Genomic DNA, 25,065 nt, shown 5'->3' on the forward strand with positions numbered 1-25,065 from the left:
CCGCCCCGCTCTGCTGGCCCTTGCAGCCTTACGAACCCCACGGCAAAGATCATACCCAGTGTGAGTGGGGGCATCCGTGACACCGGCGAGTCCCAAACGGGGCATATTTGTGGCTTGGACTGTGTGGCGATATACAGATCCCTCCGCGGCGAAAGGCGGAATGAGTCCCGGCGGCAGGATGGCTATATAAACCGGGCGCGGCGGAGGCGCTGCCTTTTCAGTTGAGGACAGAACAGAAGGAGGGGCTGGAGACCGGAACATGTCAGGGGGTTCGACGGATTATAGCAGGTATTGGGGGGATTAGGCGGGGCCTTCGTGGCTTTTTCTTTTTTTTTTTCTCCTCAGGCGATTTTAAAGGGCAGAGAGATTAACGCGGGGGGAGGGGGAGGGGGAAGCGCGCGTGTGCTGCCGGCTCTTTGCCGTTGGTGGGAAGTACTATCCCAGATGGTTCAGTCCAGCTTGTAGGCTAGCGCTGCCCGCAGCTTGTCCGTTTCGGGGACCACCCCCCGCGCGGCCCAGCACGATTTATCTCCGAGAGGAGCCGGCCACGACGCTTCATCTTGTAACCCCGGCGTCCCCGCCGCCTTGGTTCACTCCGGCCCTTCATGAGCCCGGCTTCGGGCGAGTCCATTCGCACGCGGGGCGGGGCGGGGCGCGGCGCTCGAGGCGTTTGCCGGGCGCCTTCCTCCGCCTGTTTTTAGCGGGCCCGATTTGCGCAGCCTCAGGGGTGGCGCTCTCGCGAGAGTTCGCTCGTCCCGGCTGAGGGGGGAGGGGCGCCGCAGAAAACGCTTCACGCCCGGCTCTCGGGAGGAGGTGGCCTACATGGGGGCAGCTCTTCCGCTGTCTCCCCAGTGCGGGCTACAGCGCCCAGCAGCCAACGCGTTTGGCGCCGTCTCGTTTTCCGCTGCCCGGCGAGGGCTGCATGCTGGGAGCTGTGGTCTCTGCCCTGCGCCTATTCTTGTGGCGGAGGAAGTGCCGCATGTTGAGGCCCTGCTGTCTCCGCAGTGCTGCGGGGAAGCGTGCTGTGCTGCCACCTGTAGTTTGCTGCGCGGGAGAGACGTTTTGGAGCCTACGCTGTAGGTGAGGCGTTACGAATGGTGACTGAGCCTGGCACAGAAAGTTGGCGTGACGGCGAATGAGGAGGGCAGACTTTTTCTTACGCTGGGAAAATACCAAAGTATTTGCTAGAGTAATCCATCACTGGTTCAGGTTCCAATTTGGTGTTGGCCATACTAACGATATCCAAGATACCGAGGTCCTGTTCTATATGTAAGTTGCAAAGAGTGATGACCACCCCCCCCTTTTTTTTTTTTTTCCCCCTTGGCAACAGAGACCATGGCGGCCCAGAGGGAATGGACCCTGATGGTATCATTGAGGTGAGCAAATGCATAATATCCTTTAGACTCAAATTAAGTATGGAGGTAGGTAATCTGTGTAATAACCTGCTTTTTGTTTCCTTCTTACAGAGCAATTGGAATGAAATTGTTGACAATTTTGATGATATGAATTTAAAAGAATCCCTTCTCAGGGGTATTTATGCTTATGGTTTTGAGAAGCCTTCAGCTATTCAACAGAGAGCTATTATTCCATGTATCAAAGGTAGGCAAGCACAAAAGTCTGGTGCATCTGTCTGCTAATGGTGACAACACAAGTTAACTAGAAGAGATCTTTTTAAATATATGTACTAAGTAGTTATTTTTAAAGTGTGGTGATGGCACTTTTTAAATCCTTGCTTGAACAAGTGAGATGATGGTATATCATCTTTTGGGACTGACCTGAAATGGAGAGAGTTCTTAATTGCTGATCTATTATTTAAAAAAGAATAGAATTAAACTAAATATGAATGACTTGTGTGGGAGCAGTAAATATATATCCTACTTTTTTTAGGGTATGATGTGATTGCTCAAGCTCAGTCAGGTACTGGCAAGACAGCCACATTTGCTATTTCCATCCTGCAGCAATTGGAGATTGATCTCAAGGAGACCCAAGCACTAGTATTGGCCCCTACCAGAGAACTGGCTCAACAGGTATTGATAGTGTAGTTAAAAAAAGCTGCTTGCACATTGCATAGGTTTCAGGTTTCACAACTGTGTAGGACAGTTAACAGACTTTTTAAAGGGGTCTGTAACTAATATCCATTCAGAATCCTTGCCACTTTGAATGTAATGGGGAAACAGAATAGCTTCTGTTTTAGGTTTTCCCTACCCACATGAAGGGAGTTCAGATGTGACTTGTTTGGAGGTGATGCTGGGATAAGGTGCAGGTAACAGCTAATATGCTGTGTAGTTCTGAAAGGGCATCTCCCAGCAAATGGTGAAATCTTAAAAATGATATGATACTAAAACAGTATGTTCTGAGTGGAAACAAAATGCTCTTGTTGAAAACAACTCAAACTTGTGTGCAGTTGTGCAACATGAAAACTGCAGTGCACATGTGATCAGTTCATTGTCTTGTGGCGCGTTTATTTGACCCATTCTATTTTGCATGTTTACTTCACCCTCAAAAGGTTCAGTACTTCATTCTGCTTAAAATGGAGCTCTGGACTACATTGAATCCTGTACTGTTAAAGTGGCTCTAAGAAGCCATTGATTTAAGGTTTAATGATGTGATAAGTGAAAGTGTAGATATCAAACTTACAAAATGTCTTGCAATTTGGTTTTATACCATACAAAATTTGCTTAGCACTCTTAAGTGAGAATATTTTTACTTCCTCAGGCCAAAGATTAGAGTCAACTGTGCTTGGAGGTAGTTGCCCAAAGATGATACCTTTTATAACAGTCAAAATACCAAAGGTATTTTGGGTTTGGAATCTAGGAAAAATTGATACTAGATCAGTCCTAGGTTAGTGGATCTCTCATTAGATTGTTTACTAATCATATTTCTACTCTCAGTGAAGGCAGTGGCAAAGTGAGACTTCACTGGGAACAGAATTGGGCATTTTTGCAGGTGATGCTATATACATCATTTGGCCTTAACACTGAGGATATTTGAGTCTTGCCTATTGAAACTGAGTTTACTGCTTAGTTGTGTACTCTGAATGCCTGAGGACAAAATATCATAACTATTTGCAAGCTGTTCTGCTAGTGCACAACACCAGTGATAGTTTTCTTAATTCTGTTGGCACTTTGCAGTTTGGCTTCTAAAGGAAAATTCTTTAAGATACCTTAAGGAAAAGATCTAGGATTCATTTGATAATGGGACTGACTCTAATGTTGGTAAGAAGAAAAGAACTAGCTTAAATAAGTCCAACCCAAGAAATTACCATGTTGATGCCATTGGTGGGCTTTGCTCTTCAGTGAATATTTTTTAAATTTTGGGGAGATCAGCAGTAACCTTGACCCAGTTTCCATATCGGACAAGTGCATGGTCCTTGTTTAGAACTGAATAGTGAATTATAGGATTTAGTGTTTTGGAACTTTAGAAAAAAAACAAACCAGTTAATATACTGGAAGTACTGACTTTTGGATTTTTATTTTAGATACAAAAGGTAATTTTGGCTCTTGGAGACTATATGGGTGCAACTTGCCATGCTTGTATTGGTGGCACAAATGTTCGTAATGAGATGCAGAAGCTTCAGGCTGAGGCTCCACATATTGTGGTTGGAACTCCAGGTCGGGTGTTTGATATGTTAAACAGACGATATCTTTGTAAGTACTGAATTTAGTTTCACTTCAGCAACCAGTCTATTCACAGGTGGAAGCTTCTTGATGGTTTCAATTGACAATACAGAAAGCAGGCGCTGTAATTTCTAGGTTTCAGCTTCCCAAGTAAATAAATAATTGTGGAAGAAATGCATATTAAAGGCAATAGATCTATACATGAACATTGCATTTAAAATATTACTGTTCACCAGTTTGGGGAGAAGTTAAGGATGTCTGAAACTTTACATTAGATACATAGCTTACAGGGTGTGAAACTTCAAGGAGAGTGAAGTGATGTTTTACCATCTTTCGGGACTGACTTAGAAATGATGATAAAAGTTTAATACTGATCACTCATATCAAGGATAAGGTATTGATTCACAGCCATTTCAGATGCACTAAATATCGTCCTTTTCATAGTTTATGAAACACTTCTCCCTTTCTCCTAGCACCTAAATGGATCAAGATGTTTGTCTTGGACGAAGCAGATGAAATGTTGAGCCGTGGATTTAAAGATCAAATTTATGAAATTTTTCAAAAGTTGAGCACAAATATTCAGGTAAAATCAGAATTCAGTTATAACTAAAATGAATAGCTTGTTAGAAATGCAGGATAAGTTACAATGTAGCTGTCAAGTGCTGTATTGTCGTTCCCCCTGCTCAAATAAATTGTTTCATACTATTCCTGTCTGCCTTGATCCAACAGTAGACAGGGACGCTTGGTCTCGTACATGTAATCTGTCTTCACTTACCAGTGTTAGATTAATTTCAGTATTTATCAATTGATGATCCTGTTTAACTGTGGGGTCTCCCTGCTTTTGAGTGCTCACTGCACAAACTGTTCTCTTGGATGTTGGTGTTGATGGTCTCATTAGGGTTAGTACAATACCTGAATATTGGTGTTTTCCTTGCACTACAATTTTAGAAGCATTTCTTCTCAATTTGTATCTTAGGTTGTATTGCTGTCGGCCACAATGCCAATGGATGTGTTGGAAGTGACCAAAAAGTTCATGAGAGATCCTATACGTATTCTGGTAAAGAAAGAAGAATTGACCCTTGAGGGCATCAAACAATTCTATATTAATGTTGAAAGAGAGGTAGGTGCTAACTTTTATTTCCTTTGGTTGGAAGTATTTAGAAGATCCCTTGTCTTTCCACCTTCTTGTTCAAGCACTGTGCTAAAATTACAGAAACCAGGGCTGAGCCTTGGTTTTTGTAGTAATGCTAGCAGAGTACACATAAGAAGAAGAATAAATATGCACTAGATCCAAAATGACTTGGGTGGACCTCTTTCTTAATGTCCAGTGTCCTATGTCTTAAGATTTGGTGCAATAATCTATGTGGAAACATGCATGTAATGCTTATTTTTCATGTTGTCGCTACATAATCTTAGATACTGAAATGTTAATATGATGGGGTTTTTCTGTAGTTCTCGCCCTCCCATATTTAGATTTTTCTTTGTAACAACTTGTTAGATAATACAAATTTAATGACCTGGCACTTTTTCCTAAATATATGCAATTTCATTTAGGAATGGAAGCTGGATACTCTCTGTGACTTGTATGAGACACTGACCATTACACAGGCTGTTATTTTCCTGAATACAAGGAGAAAAGTGGATTGGCTTACAGAGAAAATGCATGCAAGGGACTTCACGGTCTCTGCTCTGGTGAGAGTTGATGCTTCGTTTTATCTAAGACATGCTTGTGACCTTGTAGGGATTGCTTTATATATATTAATCTCCACTTCAGTTGTACAATGATGGAATCATTCCCACTAAAGTGTCTAAATAGATGGATTCAGAAACTCTAAATAGCCCCAGTTTTGGTGCCTAGAACTAAAGTGAGAAGCAGGTTAAGTTACAATGTAGCTGTGAAGTGCTGTATTGTCGTTCCCCCTGCTCAAAGCAAAATGTTTCATACTATCCCTGCCTGCCTTGATCCCATAGCAGATGGGGACGCTTGGTCTCATACACGTTAAAATAAGAAAATGGATTTTTTTTTCCCTGTTCTGGAATATTGAGATTGTAAAAAGTTCTCATTTTTGATTTCTCCAGCATGGTGATATGGACCAGAAGGAACGAGATGTTATCATGAGAGAGTTTAGATCAGGATCAAGCCGTGTCTTGATCACTACGGACTTGTTGGTAACTATCCCAGTCGTCTTAGCATATGCGCAATGTGCTTCAGGTGGCATGTGACCAGAATTCATTACCGAATTCAGTCCACTGGTTGGATCATTAGCTTCCCCATCTTGGGCCAGGTACTGATTGGTAGTGCAATGTGAACACTGATCCATGCCCCCCAACATCCAGTTACCTTAATACCGCACCTCCCCAGTGTTTTAGTTTAGCATGTTCACACTTGCGGCCAAAAGCTTCTTGACTTGGTGAAGGTTATTGTAACCGAACCACGTAAGCTCTTGGAAGAGTAAAGACTACACTCCACTATGGGCTACACACTTGTAGTTCATCACTATAATGTGGTCAACAAAACGAGTAAATTTCTTATTCTATAATGTGTGGGCTTGTATTAAAGAGTCTGTATTGGCTTCCAGGCTCGTGGCATTGATGTGCAACAGGTTTCGTTGGTTATAAATTACGATCTGCCGACCAATCGTGAAAACTACATTCACAGGTTAGTTGCTGCAGTGTTACATCGCTGAATGTTTCTCCTATTTTTCACTGCTTCAGACTAAATCACAAAAACTTGCATCCTATTTTGTACACATTTCTATCTGCATAACTTGGACAAACCCACCCACTGCTCTGGGTTTTCTTATTCCACTCCGTGGGCGGGGGGGGGAAGAGAATTGGAATAGTGTGTGTATCCAGCCATTCCAAGAAGGGCGTACCTATCTTAAAATATCGAACACTAAACGCTGACTGGTACAGCTGTTTCCACAAATTTCTGAAGCGGGGGAGGGGCAGAGCTTCTTGGTTAGTCAATGGAACAAAGCAGTGGGAAAACTTAGATGTCTTACTCCGTCTTTGCATTCTACCTGATGCATTCATTGCTGAGGTGTAGTCCAATTGGCATCTGCTGCTGAATTAGTACCTTCTGCCGTATAGCTTGTGGAGTCTAGGATATTGCCAAAAATCAGGAACTAGACTTGGCATGAACACTGCAGTTAGAAAAGATTGTCCACCACATCTTATGGCTTTAGGCCATAGCTAATTTTTCCTGAGTTACTGCTGCTGTTCAGCGAGTAGGCTTCCATATTAGCAACTTCAGCTGGTATAGTAAGAATACGTTGCCTTCTGAGGTCTAATTGTGCTATGTTCTGTGCCTTCATTGTTTGTTCTTGGTGGTTCCTCTTGCATTGGGATTCTTTCTTCTGTGGTTTTTTTTTTCTGGTAGCAATTTCAGTTTTGTTTCCCTAGCTTTAGTTAAATACTTCTAGTGGCTTTGTCCTTAAATGAAGTAAATTGTACTCTGTTACTTGATGTAAAAAAATACAGGAGTCGATAGCAGCAGTTGATGACACAAGATGGTGCTCAGAAACGGCGTTGACCTAATTTAGGACGTGGATTCGTAAGCGGCACACTGTTTGAATAAAGAGCGAGTTGGTATTTATATATTTGTTTTCTTTTGTCATGATTATTCACTAAGTTTTGTCATGAGCCATTCTTGTGTATTTTAGCTTTTACAGAAAAGGTGTTTCACATTGTCCAGTTTTCCATGAAGGACGGCAGAACTGTGGTGGGCTGCCAACTCACTAAAACTAATGTGGTGGTGTAATCAGTGTTTTACCTAAAACTGGTATACAAAAGCAGTGATTTTTAGGTTGGGTTTCCCTGTCAAACTGATAAGTTTTCCCACTGAAAACAGCATCTTAAATTAAAAATACTTGTTTTCACAATGAAATATGAACATGTATTGTTCTGCATTACTGAATGTAATTGGAGTACATCTGTTGCTGACTTTGATATTTTTTAGCATTCTTGAACATTTTGCCTGTGCTAGGGTGATCAAGCTCTGCCAATGCTTGGGAAATGGATGAGGGTGGCTGGATGTAAGTCTCATTGCTAGCCATTTTCAAAGGTGCAAGAGTGGGAGGGTTGAAATGATTTTGCACTTTGTAGCACAACACCAAGAGGAACTACACTGAGATGATTTTGCAGCACACAGTAATCTTTCTCTACTGCTCTGTAGGTTGGATATTTCTTAAGGTTGGCACTAACTGCTAATTTTTCTTAGCCAAATACCACTGAGTAGTATCTAGTACTGTAAATAAGGATAAACTGGCCTTTGGCAGATAAGGCCAGAAGGGACCATTGTGATAATCTAGTCTGATGTCCTGTATAATACTTGCCATAAAACATGTCTCAAATTCCTATAGGAGGGTATCTTTTTAGAAACACATTTTAAAAAAGTCTTCTGTTCTGTGCAGAATTGGACGAGGTGGTCGTTTTGGCAGGAAAGGTGTGGCTATAAACTTTGTTACCGAAGAGGACAAAAGAATTCTTCGGGATATTGAGACTTTCTACAATACTACAGTGGAGGAGATGCCAATGAATGTGGCTGACCTCATTTAATCCCTGGGATTAGAGCTTTTTGAATGCAGTGCTCGCTGTTGCTGAATAGGCAATTCACAACGTGCATTGTGCTTCTTTCTTTGGGGATATATTGAATCTTGTCTCAATGCTCATAACGGATCTGAAATACAGATTTTTGATAAGCAAAGCGGCGTTTTGTTGTGAGCTCTTGTGGGGAAAGCAGTTGGCTTTATCCACTTTAGGGTTAGACTGTTGGGGTTGGGTGGAAAGTCATGGGGTCTGTAAATTTTTTCTTTATTAGAAATTTATTTCCTAGTTCAGTAGAAGTGGTTGTATTAGATGTTCTTTATCATTTGATAATTTACTTATGGACTAAAAGATTTAAGTGCTGTATAAAATCAGCCAATTATGTTAAACTAGCATATCTTCCTTTATTGTATGTTTTGCTTATACTTTAGATTGAATTGGAAAGGCCTTTAAAATATCTACTTTTTTATAAAGAGTATTAAAATGCATTTTTGTTTGGTATGTATTTATTCAATAAAGTATTTAATTAGGGGTAAGTGTGATCTGGACCCTGTTAAGCCCCAGCAAGCAAGCAATCATACTATCATCTTAGTTAGGGTTAAACCCAGTAAAATTGCCATTTTGCACATGTCTTAATGAAGTTTGAATGTTCAATAAAATACTTCTATATTCACTTTAAGTGTTAAAGTCTTTGACTAAGTGTTTCAGTGAGCGGAGGTAATTATCATTTTGATCAGCCTTCCAGTGTTATGCTGATCTTATTTCTCCTCCCAAGTTTTGCATTTTGAGTATAACCAGCATTGGTGATTATAACCTTCCTTTCTCTAGCTACTAGAGGGCTCCCTAGGTGGCCTGAGAATCAGGTTAAAGCTTTTTCTTTTCTTTAAATCACTTGCTAGTAAGTAGCTAGAGATCCTATAAACTTTTTTTTTCACTGGGGAAGAGCTCTACTGCCTATAGATAAGTCTTAAGCTTTTCCCTTTCTGCCCCAGGCCTAATGTAAAACACATACTAAAAAAAATAGTCTAGACAAGCTCTTGTGGTTTTTAAATCTTTCTTTCATAGACCTCTAAATTGCAAATGGAGCTACACACCCCTTTAGAAATCTTGGTCTATAGCCCCCCATGTTGTAAACCACAGGTCTCTAGCAATGACAATCTTTTTGGACTCCTTACTTGGTCTGTAGGCCTCAGATTGTGATCCTGTTATGCTGGGGTTCCTAGGGCCAAAAGCTGAGGACTTCAGCCCTTAGTTGCAGGGCTCAGGATTGCAACCCCCTTGCCTGGGAGCAGCTGGGCTCAGACTTCAGTTCCCCACTCCTGGGGTCTACCTTGTCAGAAGGTACTGCAGTGAAGTTTGAGAACCTGTCTTGAATGTTTCTTTAGAGGCATATTGACCAAAACTAGTATTACTCCTAACTTGCTCTACCCCTTAAGGAAAAGCTTTTATTTGATTTTTTAAAAGGGTATTCATATAGGCCACCAGTGGCCCATGAGCTCCATTCAGGTGGTCTGAGGATAGTTCCTTGTAAGGTGCATGCCTGAGCAACCACACATGAAGTGGTGGCCTCAGAATAAGGGTAGGTGGGAATAGGAGAAATTTTGGACGTGCAGGGCTGCAACTTCCCCAGCTCCAGGGGAGAGGGCACATCAATCACAAATGTAAGACTACTGCTATTAAGAACAAGTTGTGTGCTTTTATTTGTATAAACAAAAGTTTTATAGGGCACTTTACAAGAGTTAGCTAACAGTACAAACATTCAGAAATATTTAAGTAGTCTGCAAAAAAAGTGTGAGACCCACTGATCTATATATGCTACTTTTAGATAGTCTCAAGGTTAAGCATGTAAGGAGTTTATAAGGGTTAGAGATTTTAGTATTAAAAGTATTTTATACAAGAAAATGTATAATTTCACCCCAGAGTTTGTTTTCAAGTGGTAGGTAGCTCCAATTATTAAGGGGCATCTACTCCTTCCCTCAAGGTGCAGAGTTTATACCTATAAACAGCTTTATTTAAAAAATTAGAAGGGGCAGTTGTCTTCTCAGTACAGGTTAAAACTAGAAATTGTATTGAAGACTTTTGTTCTTGTCACTGTTGATAAACCACTTAAATAACATTTTACAAGTCTGCATAGTAGAATGAAGTGACTGACATAATTAACACCCAACAGCATCTTTAGCTGCTATGATGATGGTTAAATTTTTAAGGCCCCCACCACCTACTAGAACTCAATTAGTGGCATCAAGCCCCTGCTCATTCTTCATCCAGCTGTTTCTTTCAAGCCCTCTGAATCATGGGGTATAGCTACAAGTGTAAAGCAGTGATTATGTCAAAATAGCAAGTGTTTGGTTCCTAAAATGAGTTGTTTGGCAGTCTGTATTACAAAACCACAAAAATAGAGGTACAGAGTGCCCTTTTGAGAGAACAGCATCATCAAAGCAGGCAGAAGATCAGAAGAGATTCAGCTGGCAAAATTCCTCCCTGAAGAACTAGCCATTCTGAGTTAGCTGCTGCATCACAACAGCACAGAGACTGATCAATTGCAAGTACTCATCTGCACCATCTGTCAAGCATTTGTCTACCTCCTGCAAATAGAGACAAGTGATAAACAATCCCATTAAAATTGGAAAGAGGTTTTCAGTGCTTTGAAACTGATTAAGTTGGAGAGGAAGTAGCTATTGCAAAAAGTCAGATAAGCTTTCCAGCTGAGAACTGGCATTTCTACTGAGATTTGTAGCTTGAAGTGGAACTGCAGCTGTGTTTCCTGCACCATCCCATCATGTAGGCAACAGTGAGCAGACAGGAGTTACACACATCTTGGGAATGTTTCCATGTTCTTTGCTTTATCATCTACATTAGTATACAGTAACTTGTGTTCTTGAAAAGGGGCATGGATACTGAAACATATACCAGGGACCCACTGGTACAGCAGTGGGATAGGCAGGAGGGGACACTTAAGTGGGCAGGCAATGATGGGGGAAGTGATCAGGCAGGGGGTAGTGGTGGAGGAGAGAGACAGACCCACACTGGCCAAGGGCTCCTGGAAAAATGGGGGGCCATGTAAAATATGCACCCCTGCATACCCACCCAGCACTTGCTCTACTCCAGCCAGGGAGCAGGGTCAGGGGCTTGCCCCACTCTGGCACTCCAGCAGGGGTCCAGCCAGGGAGCAGTGGTCAAGAAGCCCCCTTGCCCCAACCTCACTCCCTGGCAGGAGGTCCAGGTGAGCAGAGTAGGGCAAAGCCCCTGACCCCGCTCCACAGCTGGAGCACCAGAACTGGGCAAGCCCCTGCACACCACCCCCATTCCCCATATGGAGCACTGCACAGGTGGTGTGGACCAAGTGCTGGGTCAGGAGCAGAGCTAGGATTGCAGGAGGGTGAGCCTAGATGTTAAGCGGGTAGGCTACAGCCTACCCATATCTGTGGCAGATCTGTCCCTCATCAATAGGGGAACATGTTCATCGCTTGGCATATCCATCATTTGCCATTTACAGTACTGCAAACTACAGATATGCGGATCAGGATGAACATGATTCAGAACATGTTTCCATATTGATGAGTGATGGATATGCAAAATAACATAAGGGGGAGATGTATACCAGGAACCCTCTCTACAAGCAACTGAACTCAAGGGATTCTCCATGAGCCCTGCAACTTCAGCCCGTGAACACTGACTACTCATAAGAATTAGCTGCTAGCATTTACAACAGTTCTGTAACAATCCTCACAGAATTTAGCAAGCACACCTCCATATATATATATGCCATATTGAATAAACAGCTTATCTGTCATTTCCTTTTTGGTCCCAACACAACCCCTTTAGTCCATTTTAGGAAGTTGTAGTTCTAGTTTACAAAGTTTGTTTAAATAAATGCATCTGAATAAGGAAACAAGATTGAATTAGAACATTCAACCAGGAATTATGAAAACTGGGTTTGAATTACAGCTCTGCAGACTGTGTGATCCTTGGCATCTCATCTTTGTCTCTGTGCCTCAGTTCTGAGTGCCCACTATCCATCCTCAACTGTAGAAAGATGGTGCCTATCAGTAGTGTTGAGAAACTTAACTTTTAATTTATAAAGGTTTGAGATCTGTGGTGGAAGATGTCAAGAACCTCAGCACTTTTCCTCCCTCTTACAGCAAAGAGCTTTTTTAAAAAAAAGTTAACAAAAAGGTGCTTACTACAAATCAAATTCAGATTCTGGGATTCCAATTAACAGTACCGAGGAGCTACAGTCCCCACACCTCCACAGGTGCATCATCAACCATAGCAAGGGGAACACAGTACTTTGAGCCAGTGTTCCCTCTAATTTTTCCTATACATGTGTGGAATGAATTTTGTTATGTGCACCAACATGGAGGTGATGTGTTACGCACCACCGCCATATTGGTGCACATAAAATTCATGTGGTGGGGCTCAGGGCTGGGTAGAAGGTTGGGGTGCAGAGGTGTGAGGGCTCCAGCTGGGGGTGTGGGATCTGGGGTGGGGCCCAGGATGAGGGGTTTGGGGTTCAGGCTGCCCTGAGGCTACCGTGGAGAGAGAATGCTCCCCCAGCTCTCTCTCCCTGCAACAGCACCTGGACTGGTGGGGAGAGGCGCCTCTCCCCACCACAGCAGCTCTGGGGCTGCAGCGTAGGTACCTGGTTCTGGGGAGGGGCACCTCTCTCCCAGCAAGTCCTGGCTGGGCAGCTTCCGTGAACACCTGCGTGGCACGCAAGCTGCTGCACGGCCATGAACTCCTGCAGGGTTCCCCGTTATGCAAGCGAGCAAGCTACAACTTATATAGTTTCCAGGGAACTGACAGGAGTTAATCAACTGGAGGTTTTTCGCCTTCCTCTGTAGCATGGGGCATGGTTGACTTGAGGGAGGCTTCTCTGCTCCTTGAAGTCTTTGAACCATGATTTAAGGACTTCAATAGCTCAAACATGGGTGAGGTTTTTCATAGGAGTGGGTGGGTGAGATTCTGTGGCCTGCGCTGTGCAGGAGGTCGGACTAGATGATCAGAATGGTCCCTTCTGACCTTAGTATCTATGAATCTATAAACCCAAGGGAAGAGGCATTTGGTCCAAATCAACAAAGTTTAAAAGACATCCTTTACCTTGATCTCTTCTCATTTATCTACTGTGGAGAGAAATCCCTATTTATAGATACATATTTCAAGTGATTAGCTCAATATTTGTCTCACCAGAAGTAGTTAGCCTTTTTATAATCAAGAAGGGGCACAAGATCTCAAGCTGCTGTAACACAGGAAAGTCTCCTGTTCATTTACATTCCTTTAGAGATGGGTACTTAATTTGTACACTTATATCCGCTCAATGCATCTAAATGCACCAATGCATCACCCCATGCTTTTTAGGGAAATGTACCAGTTTGACCAAATTAAGAATTCATCCACATCAACCAGCACCTCAACTTCTTTTCAGCCTAATGCAATTTGGCAAGCTTCAGGCTAATGGTATACATGTAGAACATGATACAGAATGAGACCCAAACAGCTGTGGTGCACACACGATCAAGCCAGAGTTAAGTATTTGGGGGGGGGGGGGGGGAGGGAAGGAAGCACCAGTACTAGTTAACTGCTGTACTAACAGATGAAGTCAAGTTAATGGAGACTTACAGCAAGCTTCTCTGCAATAATAGATTTCTGCTTGTCAGTGAGATCCTCTCTCTCAACAATATCATCATGAAGCTGGTTTACAAGTTGAGCAACAGCATACCCTTCATTTATCAGATTCTGTAATAGGGAAGAAGGAATGGAAACAAGGTAGCATTAGTCTGAATTTAAAGCTTTTAAGTAGTAGTAGTCATCGACAGGAGGGTGGGGGCGAGTAATATTGAAAGTGACACTATCATTAAAAAAAGTGACACTATCCCCAAGTCATTAAGACAACTTTGAAGCTGTGACTTCTGTTAAGGAGATACATACACTTTAATGAAACAGGAGTTTAAGTTTTCAAGAAAAAGAAGGTCTTAAACCAAGCTGTCAAATAGTCAACTTTACCAACCAAGACAGAAGAGTTTATTCATTTCATCTTAATAAAAAACCCTGTACTCAGTCATCAACATAACATCACTTGCCTTGGGCAAGTAGAGTTTTGCAAGGCTTCCTTAACTTCATAAAAAGCACTGTTTTTAGTAAGGAGGCTATTGTCTGTGCCATATCTAATACATAAATATTGTTACAGAGTGGCATGAAAGGGTGCTGAGCAGAGTTTCATGCAGCCAAGCAAGTAGAGGAGTAGTTCCTGGACTAAACAGGAGAGGGGCAGTCTTGTTTTTCTATATATGGACTATACTTAAGTTATAAATAATTATACTTTAAGTACTAGATATTTAAACAAATTTGTAATATTTAGAATTTGGAGGACGGTACCACTACACGGAAATATTGCAACAGATCAAATCAGGGCCTGATTAAGACATAGGCATTACAGGGCCATGCCTAGAGAGCCATGTCCTGGAGTCACATGTTTATGTCAATCCAATTTCATTACAAACTAAGTTCTAAACCTTATGGGGATAAAGGAATCTTAGAAAAATATCAACAGTGCCTAACCAGTGCACTGATGTTTGCATTAGCTCCAATATCTCTAGAAGAAAAACTGTTCCATGCATCTCTAAGGGTTGTTAACACCAAGCATTGTGGGAGGCCAAGCCAACACTACCCTAGAGGACCCTGGTAAGAGTGCAGTGGGTTCACCTACACTGCCCTTCCTGAGAGAAAAGGGGGCTCCCCCCTCATACTACTGCCATTCCTATGACACACCCTCCTCCTCCCCAGATCATGGACTGCCTAGTGACTGGGTCCCCTTTAAATGTGACTTTACCCCAACAAAGTACTGGGGAACTAAAATTTACTTGAAGAAATATAAGACCTAGCAGAGTTAGATTTTTTTTTTATCTTAACCTATATACAGATAGTTTGTTTTTTCTTCTAGTGAAGTATATTCACTGCAGTTTGCCTGCTAGGCTTACCCATAGAGAAAATGAAAACTGATGGCACTCTCCACAGATTAGACATTTACACCAGCATTTCTTGCGGTACACACTGAATACTATTTCTAGACGATATGAATGAAAGTGATGTCTAAAAAGATGAATTTGCTGAAATCATAGATTGGACATAACAGCCATACTGGGTCAGACCAAAGGTCCATCTAGCCCAGTATCCTGTCTTCCGACAGTGGCCAGCACCAGGTGCATCAGAGGGAATGAACAGAACAAGTGATCTATTCTGTTGCCCATTCCCAGCTTCTGGGAAACAAAGGCTAGGGACACTTCAGACCATTACCCATTTTGGGAACATAGTCTTCAGCAGACAGTGGTCTCACAGGAAATCCAAGAGCTGAGTTTGCCTCACAAAAATTCTTATTCTCCACAACTGAGCAGGACACCTTCATATATTGTCAGTTTAACTCAGAAGTCCATGGTCAAGTTAGCAGGGAAAGATTTCTTGTCACCTTAAAAAAAAGTGCTCTCCTTCAGATTAAGGCTTAGGTCACTTGACTGATTAAGGTCAGGAAGCTTGTATTACATTTGCACCATAACTGGCCTCAGCAAATAGTCTTCAATTTCAACCTGCTAACAGGAGTGCTATTATTCAAGTTTATCCAGTACAGCTAGCTCAGAGCCAACAGCATATCATTTTAAAACCAAAACCCCACACTTAAGTTGTTTTGAATTCACACTACAGAATGAGAGAAGATATGCAAGCAACTCTACCTTTACTACAGTTTCCAGTTTTTCAAAGGAGCCACTTTGACAGGCAGATAGCAGTCCATCAATTGTTTCCTTAGGGACAACCTACAACAGAAGTGACATACAAAGCATGCACATACTGTTCAGGACTCTTTTAAAGAGTTTAAAAGAGAACAGCTGACTAAGCCATGACCCAAGTTCACCACCAGAACAGTAAGTATAGACTCAAACAACACTACAGCTAGTTACCAGAACCGTCCCTACATAGATAACATGCTTCCCCACCCCCCACAAGCTTCTCCCAGGCAAAGGTTGAGCAAACAAATAGGTTTGATATTAAGATCATATGAGATGGGGATAAGTATGCATTGATATTAGTGTTTTGTTGTTATTAGGAACTGTGAAAATGACACCAAGCTATTTTAGTGTGACTACCTGGGGCACCTACTTTAACAAATGGATCAGTCTTTATATATTTTTCTAGGGTCCTATGGTCTGGAACACCAAATTAGTTTCTACCATATTAAACAGAATGGATATGTGAAAACAAGCAATTAAAATTAGCCTGAAGCAACTAGATCAATCAGAAGAGAGGAGTACGGTTACAACAGATTAAGTCATTTAACTCAGAAAGCAGTTAGCTTTTTCTTTGGACACATTATTCCTGCAGCTGCAAGGAAACTGCAAACTTTTCTTCACTCATGGAATTTCTTTGAAAGTCTCCAATACCAAGGTGACCACTAGTCTGCAATAGTAACATATGAGCAAGATCTTAAATATACTACCTAGATGCAAATTAGGTTCCTCTGATTTTTAGCAGATTACATTGAAACTGAAGCTTTATGCTCACAAGAGCACAAACATTAATTGGAGGGTTTTTCCCTATTGTTACAATATTTCATTTTCAGGTTCTTCAATTTCAACTGGATGATATTTTGAAAGTGAAAGTTCAGTTATGCAAAAATGGCTGGAGATACAAAAAACTAATCTTCTATGAAGTTGACTAGAGGGGGAAAAAAAGATTTATTTAAACTGGACTTGAAAAAACCATGCATGGAAAGCTGTTCTGTTCCCTTCCTCTCAAAAGACAAAAATGCATGGCTCCAGAAGAGCTAGCGAAATTGTGCTATGAAGGTAGCATATATAACACAAATATGAATGTCCAATATGAATATCCTATTCACTTCTCAGCTCCTCTCGACTCTTATTCTTGCTTGAGGAGATAAGTTTCATTTTGCCATAGCAACACTTTCATACTGAAATTTTAGTAATTTGGTCTTCCCTCAAGTTTCTACTGTTCCTGTCAGCATTCCCTAGATAGTAATCCTAGAGAAAACAAATTGCTACAAACAAAAAGCCACACAGGTACTTACAGGGACACAGTCAGCTTGTGCAAGTTAAACAAGAACTAGAATGGTTCTTTGAGCCATTCCCCTGCAATATTTCCAAACCAAACTTTGCAGTACTGTGCTAGTGCATGAGAACCTGAAAGTGCAATTTGTTCAAATGCCCAACCTAAATGATGTGCAAAAAATAAAGTGCATAATTGATTAAAGTAATTTGTATTTAAAAATTCAGTTTTAATAATCCAAAGGTAAAAATCTAACACTTAGCAGTGTTACCAAGTGAAAATACTTAATTTTTCTGTTGTACAATATCGCTGAATTTACTGATAAATGCAGGGACTTGTCATTTGACAACTGTAGACTAAGAATTTTGCAACATTCTTCATAATTAAGTTAATTTTGGAAATTATAGTATCTTACATAAGGGACAAATTGGAGTAAAAATCAGTTACTGAAATCATGAAGTGGCTGAACAGATTTAGGGAAGAGATGTTTTGAGGAAGAGCATGAAATGTTTACATAGTCACTTTTCTGACCATAACCACAATGTCACAGGAGAAACTAAGCAAAATCATGTATCATGATAGCCTACCCCTGCAATTTCGGTGACAACCTTCTCTGAGATCTCTTTCCCACCTGTTAATCGAGTAGCACTTTGAAGAAATGTGATTGCTTTTCTCAAGTCTCCTTCTGACACTTTAACAAGACAAGATACTGCCTGAGGAAGTGAGAAAAAAATGACAATTATATTTTTAGTTAAAAAATCAAGTACACTTTGTGGGCAAAAGTGATTTAAAAAAAAAAAATCACGTGATGCCCAAGGCTGCAGACAAAGTAGTATGCAGGAAGTCACAAAGTAACCTTTAACATTTCATATAAATACCAGAGATGTATGTGCATACACTGCATTTATATTAGAAGCTGTAACAAGGATGCACTGCAGGATCGATCCTGCACTTCGCATGTAAGATAAGCAGAATTCTGTGTATATAAGTTCACAGTAGAAAGCAATCAGGAAAACCTGATCTTGTATTAATAAATAGAGGGCTGAGCACCCTGCAAGTTACTCCTGTCTTGTAGCTGAAGTGAGGCCAAAGAGGGTAATGGACAATTAAACACCTCATTTGCATGGAAGGGATCATGCTTAACAGTCTCAGACTAGTCTCCTCCCATGTCCTAACCTCCTCCCATGCCCTAACCTGTCCCTCAAATATAAGGGAGCTGCTGCACAAGAGGACCGAATTTTCCACTCAATGCAAAGAAATACCTAATGGTTACTCATGGGCACAACAGTAAGATTTAGTCTTCACTTGCATGTGTTGAAGCACATTCTCTGCTTGCACACACTTCCCCAGAGTAGTCAAATCAAATCTGGTATCTATTCCAGACATACGTTCACCTTAACCAACATTTGCTTCAATACAAGGATGTAACAAGCATGACATCAGCTGGCTGTGTAGTCAGCTTGAGCAGAAAACTACTGTTGAGGAAAGAGTGCATATTATACCAGGTAATTTGTTCTTTATAGTCTAAAACTATAGTTCTGCATGAATTTAAGTGAATTCAGAGGGTTTTCATTTTGAAGCAAGTTTATGAATGTTTCTAAACCTAGTATAGTGGAGCTATAAGTCAGATAGGAGTAGTAGTAATTCTCTGGATGTCACCTATGTTAGCTAGTATAAAAAACATTCACATGGCAAACACAAAGCTTGAACAGTAAGAAGTGAAACCCAGGATGTATTCATCAATATGCATTCATCCTGTATTTTCAATTTAAAGTTAACAACTTCATATTGATATTGTGACAATTTTAGGTTGTAACATGGCTTCACTTTAGTGGACTGAGCATAGAGCCAGAAACTCAGAGATTGTTCTAATTCTTGTTCTGACAGACTTTTCTCCGGCCTTGGTCACTGAAACTGTTACCCGGTGTGTGTAGTTAGGATAATACTAAAATTAGCTCATGTTTAGTAATAGCTATAACCAAGCAAAATGGGCATGGGTAATGCCTATTTACTCCTTTCACTGCAATGTAATTATGACCTGATAAAGCAATGAACCTATAAGAGACCATAAAGCTACCTCATTGCTAACTTTCACATTTTCCTTTTCAGAAACAGCCAGTAGTCTCTGCTGTTGGATTTTATCTGTCAGGGGCTTGAAACGGAATTTGGAGCATCGAGATGTTAAAGGTTCAATTATCCTAGAAGAAAGGAGGAAGGAAAAAATATTGTGTGTAGAGAACTCCTCAGGAATCTCTCTTAGATTACTAGAGCAGTAAAGCAAAATAGAGTTTCAAATTGCAACACCTTAATGATAAAAAATGAATTGCAGATTAAACCCTTCAGATTTGTTAGATTTTGTATTTATTTCCACAGCTGGAGAGCTAACTCCTCTCGAACTACAAGTTAAATAGAAAAGTTTGCAGTAGTAGAGACAAAACCTGGGAAGGCAAAGAAAACCTCACAAACCTGCTGATGTAATTACAAATAAGGCAGAAGCGTGTCGTTTTTGATTCTTTCTCCATAGTGCGTCTCAGGGCTGCCTGAGCTGCTGAAGTCATAGAGTCTGCTTCATCCAGGATCACAATCTTAAAAGGAGGACAAACCTTACCACTAAAAAAATAAATGCCCATCATCCAATTAAAACAGAGTTCATTGTTTTCAAGTATAATGTGCATTAATATTTAAAAGTCAAAGCTTGTTGCACAGTACTACCACTATCTATAGGTAATATTAAAAGAACAGAAGTAAAGTGGTATGTACCTTTTGCTTATCTATCATTTGCCAAAGGACTAGCAGTTATAGGAGGGGCAATTAATATTTTCACATTTCTTATCTCCAAGCCTTACACTTGAGAACACTGCAAGATTCCTCTGCTGAAATTCTTATTCATGCTTTCAATTACTTCCTATAATAGTTAATGCAATTCCTTCTTTTGCAGGCTTCCTTGATCCCTGCAGGATCTTCTAAAATTTAGAAATTACAATGGCAGGTTTATCTCAGTACATGACATGAGACTATTTCTCCTTCCAGCTATTCTTGGGCTTCTGTTACCTCTAGTTAAATCACACTCTCTTCTGCTCCCTCATCCATATGGGCCTCTCCCTAGCCCCAGAATCTCCATAACCAATCTTCAACTGAGAGATTTTGTATGAGTATCTAGTGTCCATAACACAATGTATGAGGTGTGGGGTTTTTTTTAAATCAAGCTATGAAATTTGTTCCTATGCTAGCTAGTCACTCATTCAACATTTGCTGTCACATGTAGATTTTGTAATTCAGTGTAAGGCTAGATTTTTTGGAATTGCATCCACTATCCATACAAATTCTCCCCAGTGACTTTAGGGCAAGTTGCACATGGATGAGAAGGGGAAGACCCTTTGGCCTGCAATTTTGCTCTAACTTCAGTTATTCCAAAGTGACTCAAAGCTTAACTCCGCAATTAATTAAAATTAACCTAAATACATCTATGACACCCTTCATTGGGAAATACAATCCATCAGATAGTTGGCTTTGATCTCTTGCTTACTCTGAACGACTTCCAGACACAGTTAGCTGAGCAAATCTCTTCACTTTCTCTCGAATCACTTGTATTCCACGTTCATCAGAAGCATTTAACTCAAGAACTCTCTGTCGGAACAATTCGGGTCTGTGAAGAGTTCAAAACATGTTGCATGAGCTTCTAACTCTTGTAATGCCTTATTAACAAGCAAGTGACTTGATTACAGTCTCTAAGCATCTACATGGGGAACAAATATTTAATAGGCTCTTCAATCCAGCAAAGAAAGGTATAACTATCTAACGGCTGGAAGTTGAAGCTAGATAAACTCAGACTGGAAATAAGGTATACATTTTTAATGGGGAGAGTAATCACAGGAACAGTTTACCAAGGGTTGTGGTAGATTCTCCATCACTGAATTTTTAAATCAAGATTGGATGTTCTTCTAAAAAGAATGCTCTAAATTATTTTGGGGAAGAAGTGTATGGCCTGTGTTATACAGAAGGTCAGACTAGATGATCACATTCGTCTCTTCTGGCATTAGAATCTATAAATTTTCTAGTAATCATTCAGGTTTGTGAGGATTTTAATCTGTAGTATTCTTATTAATGCTGCTTTACAGTAACTATCTTGCTAACAGCAGAGTACACGTTAAGAGTTCATTAAAATTCTGGTCCTGTAAAAGTCTAGAATTCCATAATCTAGTTTATACCAAGGGCTTCTAATTTTCAGTTTTAACAAACACCAATCAACTCCCCCAATACAAAAAATGAAATCTGTGTTTACACAGTAAAACATCAAAAAGCATCTGAAACCATCACTTGTGTCTAGGGTCTCATCTACATGCAGCAGTAATGAGGACTGGGGTTGTGATTCCAAAGCATACTAATGTGTTGTGCATTAGTCTGTGTAGACCCTGCTGGTGCGCACAAAAGGTTCCCTAGCATGCTTTAACATAATGGTGTTTAACGTAGTACTGTTTCAAAGTGCACTAGTAATCATTACAAAGATTGTTCATTACAGAATATATAGAGATGTCCAGAAAGCACAGATTTTGGGCATCTACATAAAACTCAAATTGTTAATAAACCCCAAAAATCTGAAAACAGAAGCCCTATTTATACCAAGTACCTTGTCCCCTAGACTATGGAAAAACTGAAACATGAAGTTATACCACTGCTCCAGGCAAAAACATTGAGAGCATTCAAGGTCAAGGACACTTGCTTTTTCTGTGCTATGTCTATTTCCACAAATATTCTGTAAATCAAATTTTACAGTAACTTGTAAAATCCTCTGCTGCAGCCCCCAACAGTGCTCTGCAGTTGTCATTCTTCCAGGAGCTATGCTGCTAGAAGACTTAATCTGATACAGAAAGTGCAGCTAAAACAGGACAGTAGTCACAACAGGCCACTTTAGCCAAGAAAGATCAACAGTTGTAAGGTTCCAGAACCTGAAACATCTATGCTTCAGAGAGAGTTTGAATACTAATCAGGAGTTTTCTTCCTAGTGTTAGTTTAGATTAGTAGTTCTTTCTCCTCCTCCACCGTGGAATTTGGATAAGTAAAAAGAACAAAAGATGCTATGTAAACTCACACAGGAATAAACTAGCTAAGTTTCTTGTGGCATTAGATTTGAATGCAGGTCAATCAATTAATGCACACAGAATTTAAGGAAAAACAGAACATGCTGTATTATCTACCATATCACAAGTTTTTAAAAAGCAGTCAAAAGCAATTGCCCTCGTCTTCCCCACCCTCAGATCCTTCCCATAGTCACCCCATTAAGTGTTTAGCTCAATAAAAGTTTCACAACACCCTACAAGGTAGGTAGGGAAGGAAAGGCAACTGTGGTCCAGTGACTGGGAATCAGTAGACCTGGGTTCTATTTCTACCTTAGACTCCCAGGGAAGCCACTGCCTGCACCTTAGTTTCCCCAACCATATAATGGCAAGAATGATATTTATCCATTTTTGTTAAGTGCATTGAGATCTACAGATAAAATGCACTACAAGTTCAAATACTAAGGATTTTTGTTTACCTTTGTGTGTAAACATTAAAAAAAATATCAATCTTCAGTTTCACTAGGGTTTATACAGAATGTCAAATCAGAAAACAAAATGAAGAAGCCACCTAGGTTCACCACTGTTGAAGGGGCATGGTTGCATGATTTGAATCACAGCACTGACTGAGGCTTCATCAATAGACAGCATAGTCAGAGTCCAGTGACATGATCAGACAGTAGAAAAACCCTGGTGTGAACACAAAGTGGTGTAACAGACAAGTATACAGGTATCAGAAAATCTTTCAAGGGTGAGGAGGATTTCCAGACTGAAGTGGATCACCACAAAAAACCTCCCATCCCTGCTCTCTCCCTTAATATAGCATCAGATGTTTTACTTAAGTGGTTTAGTGTTAAATGTAATATTGTGGGGAGGGAAATCTGTTATCACCAAGGAATACAAGTTTGGAATACACAAGCAACAAAGAGAAGGCTCAACTCAATATTAGATTCTTATAAACTAGAACACCACAAAAATTGGAGCAGGTTGTGACTAAAAGTGTCACAGGGCAGCAAGCTTTTGGTACACTTAGTAAATACATTTAGATTCCAACTTACCCATAGAGTTCTCTGGCCAATGCCAAAATAGTGGAAGTCTTTCCAGTTCCAGGTGGGCCATAAAACAAGAGATTGGGAAGCTGTAGTAGCAGAATAGGGATGTTTTACAGCACAAGTTAATTCAAAATATTTAATGTATAGAAATTTCACTTCACCCTTTACGCTCTATTGAGAGTTCAACAGTAGAGAGAGAGAAATGGGACTGGATGTCTGTGCCTTTCAACATCTAGGTCATTAGGCACTGTAGCTAACAGTCAAAAGAACACAAGCCAACCTGTTAGTGATAAGGCCATGTGAACAAGTTGGCATTTTATGATACTAACACATTAGTATCAGAAGTGATACCCTCACTCAGGAGGGTACTTGGATACAGTGCCTTCAGGTCAGGATTGAGGCACTCTGCTATGACAGCATGGGGGAGGTTTGCAACGGCTCTACCTGGAATGTACATGAGCTGCTTGTTTTATGCACTTATGCTTTTTTTGGCCCTAGGACACAAGTCCCTTCCAACCCATAGCAAACAAAAAAAGGCTGAGCTTCTCAGTCAGACTTGATATTTATAGTCCCAAATAATTTTTTTTTTTTAAAAAATAGATGCTTTGTAAAAAAGAAATCTATTCCACAGAACTAAAATGTTTAATGGTTAAAAGAAAGATTAGATAGTCCCATAATTAAAGTACATACCAAGTGTTCTACGTAGTTATAGATTTGCATACAGTAAAACCATGTATTTAAATATCGGGATTTATATAAAGCTTCAAGCACTTAAGTGTATATGAAAAACACAATTGAATTTATAGGTTGAATTCAGATGTCATTATGTTAAAACTTTTTAGGAGGGGATGCTTTTTTAAGAGAAATAGTAAATTTTTATATATAAATAAAACTGAGTGTGAAACATGTAAACTCTCGTCTCCTCTAAAAGGGACACTGTCTAGAAGTTTGCCTTTGATGGAATCCAAAAGATTATACATAAACACAATACATACTAAGTAATTAACAGCTTAAGCTTAGGTCAAATTTAAGACTAAACTCCCTTTTTACATATTTGATCTACCATAATTGTCAACATCCTCCAGAATGTTTTAGGATTGTACTGAGAAGAGGAAACATTGTGAATGTTAGTTTTCATAAGTGAATGGCTGAAGACAAGAGCACTGTATTGGCAGGCAGGCACTTTGCAGACCTTTGTGTTGGAGACATACACAATAATTTGACCCCAAATCACTAATCCACTCTCTGCTAGTCCTGTGAATAGGCTTTAGTAAGAGTTTTAATGAGATTCCACGTTTTACTAATTCCACTTAAATACACTAAATCCATACTCTAGACTGGTTGTGCTTCAATTTCACATCAAAGTCACCAGCATTTACACTTCTGTCTTAAAGTATATCCTAATCCTTTATATAACGTAATGACAGTATTTTTGGCAGAACTGTAATCTGATCCAGCCATGTAGGTTTCAGCACTTGCCAGTAGTAAGCTATGATACCTGTAGGCATCTTATCCAGATTATGGAAAGGTTACAGCTACTGGCAAATTACATATCATAATGCAAATCCTAAATCAGTTTCAGAAAGTTTGACACACAGCACGTTCTCAAAAGCTGGACAAGAGGAGATGAAAACTGAAATGGCAGCTCTACGATGAGCCTTCTAAAACGCAGCCTCCAGAGACCCAGTTAGAGCACTGAACATGCCAGCTTATTATGGTTTACATTAATTATTCTTACCCATG

General features: G+C 40.3%; 2 protein-coding genes, 1 long non-coding RNA gene and 5 other non-coding genes across 15 annotated transcripts in view; 6 read left to right on the forward strand and 2 right to left on the reverse strand.

Moving 5' to 3' along the window:
- LOC122455938 overlaps nucleotides 1-186 on the reverse strand; it is a 64,324-nt gene extending 64,138 nt beyond the window's left edge. Inside the window, exon 1 of the long non-coding RNA XR_006274475.1 lies at nucleotides 56-186. This is a non-coding gene — a long non-coding RNA (uncharacterized LOC122455938). The remainder of the gene's footprint in view (nucleotides 1-55) is intronic.
- On the forward strand, nucleotides 1-19,567 carry EIF4A2 (eukaryotic translation initiation factor 4A2). 6 transcript variants are annotated; one of them, XR_005294907.2, is made up of 12 exons: nucleotides 1-288; nucleotides 1,331-1,376; nucleotides 1,467-1,599; nucleotides 1,888-2,027; nucleotides 3,479-3,647; nucleotides 4,091-4,200; nucleotides 4,594-4,737; nucleotides 5,172-5,309; nucleotides 5,697-5,786; nucleotides 6,197-6,276; nucleotides 7,101-7,208; nucleotides 8,033-8,206. XR_005294907.2 is itself a non-coding variant. In XM_038416672.2 (11 exons), the coding sequence occupies exons 1-11, from the start codon at nucleotides 260-262 to the stop codon at nucleotides 19,336-19,338; spliced, it is 1,092 nt and encodes a 363-aa protein (XP_038272600.1). In that variant the 5' UTR covers nucleotides 1-259; the 3' UTR covers nucleotides 19,339-19,567. The 6 variants fall into 6 exon arrangements, 4 of the variants coding, with proteins under 4 accessions (XP_038272600.1, XP_038272599.1, XP_043348905.1 ...); XR_005294908.2 differs by having other exon boundaries at nucleotides 7,101-7,204; XM_038416672.2 differs by lacking the exons at nucleotides 7,101-7,208; nucleotides 8,033-8,206 and adding an exon at nucleotides 19,326-19,567.
- On the forward strand, nucleotides 1,740-1,810 carry LOC119861993. Its single transcript, XR_005295108.1, has one exon. It is a non-coding gene; the product is annotated as a small nucleolar RNA SNORD2 (small nucleolar RNA).
- LOC119861994 lies at nucleotides 3,926-3,997 on the forward strand. Its single transcript, XR_005295109.1, has one exon. It is a non-coding gene; the product is annotated as a small nucleolar RNA SNORD2 (small nucleolar RNA).
- On the forward strand, nucleotides 4,247-4,373 carry LOC119861973. Its single transcript, XR_005295088.1, has one exon. It is a non-coding gene; the product is annotated as a small nucleolar RNA SNORA63 (small nucleolar RNA).
- Nucleotides 4,797-4,977, forward strand: LOC119861991. The gene has a single exon (XR_005295106.1). It is a non-coding gene; the product is annotated as a small nucleolar RNA SNORA81 (small nucleolar RNA).
- LOC119861974 lies at nucleotides 5,488-5,615 on the forward strand. The gene has a single exon (XR_005295089.1). It is a non-coding gene; the product is annotated as a small nucleolar RNA SNORA63 (small nucleolar RNA).
- Nucleotides 8,436-25,065, reverse strand: part of RFC4 (replication factor C subunit 4) — a 21,781-nt gene continuing 5,151 nt past the window's right edge. For 2 of the 3 annotated variants that reach the window (XM_043492971.1, XM_038416674.2), the window contains exons 4-11: nucleotides 23,329-23,408; nucleotides 20,743-20,862; nucleotides 19,683-19,826; nucleotides 19,294-19,414; nucleotides 17,804-17,929; nucleotides 15,890-15,970; nucleotides 13,785-13,901; nucleotides 8,436-10,750 (exon numbers count right to left, since the gene is read on the reverse strand). In XM_043492971.1, coding sequence (XP_043348906.1) covers nucleotides 10,655-10,750; nucleotides 13,785-13,901; nucleotides 15,890-15,970; nucleotides 17,804-17,929; nucleotides 19,294-19,414; nucleotides 19,683-19,826; nucleotides 20,743-20,862; nucleotides 23,329-23,408 — 885 coding nt within the window. In that variant the 3' untranslated portion in view covers nucleotides 8,436-10,654. The remainder of the gene's footprint in view (nucleotides 10,751-13,784; nucleotides 13,902-15,889; nucleotides 15,971-17,803; nucleotides 17,930-19,293; nucleotides 19,415-19,682; nucleotides 19,827-20,742; nucleotides 20,863-23,328; nucleotides 23,409-25,065) is intronic. The other variant, XM_038416677.2, reaches the window with a different exon arrangement.

This window comes from Dermochelys coriacea, chromosome 9 (assembly GCF_009764565.3).
Source record: "Dermochelys coriacea isolate rDerCor1 chromosome 9, rDerCor1.pri.v4, whole genome shotgun sequence".
Classification (NCBI taxonomy): Eukaryota; Metazoa; Chordata; order Testudines; family Dermochelyidae; genus Dermochelys; species Dermochelys coriacea.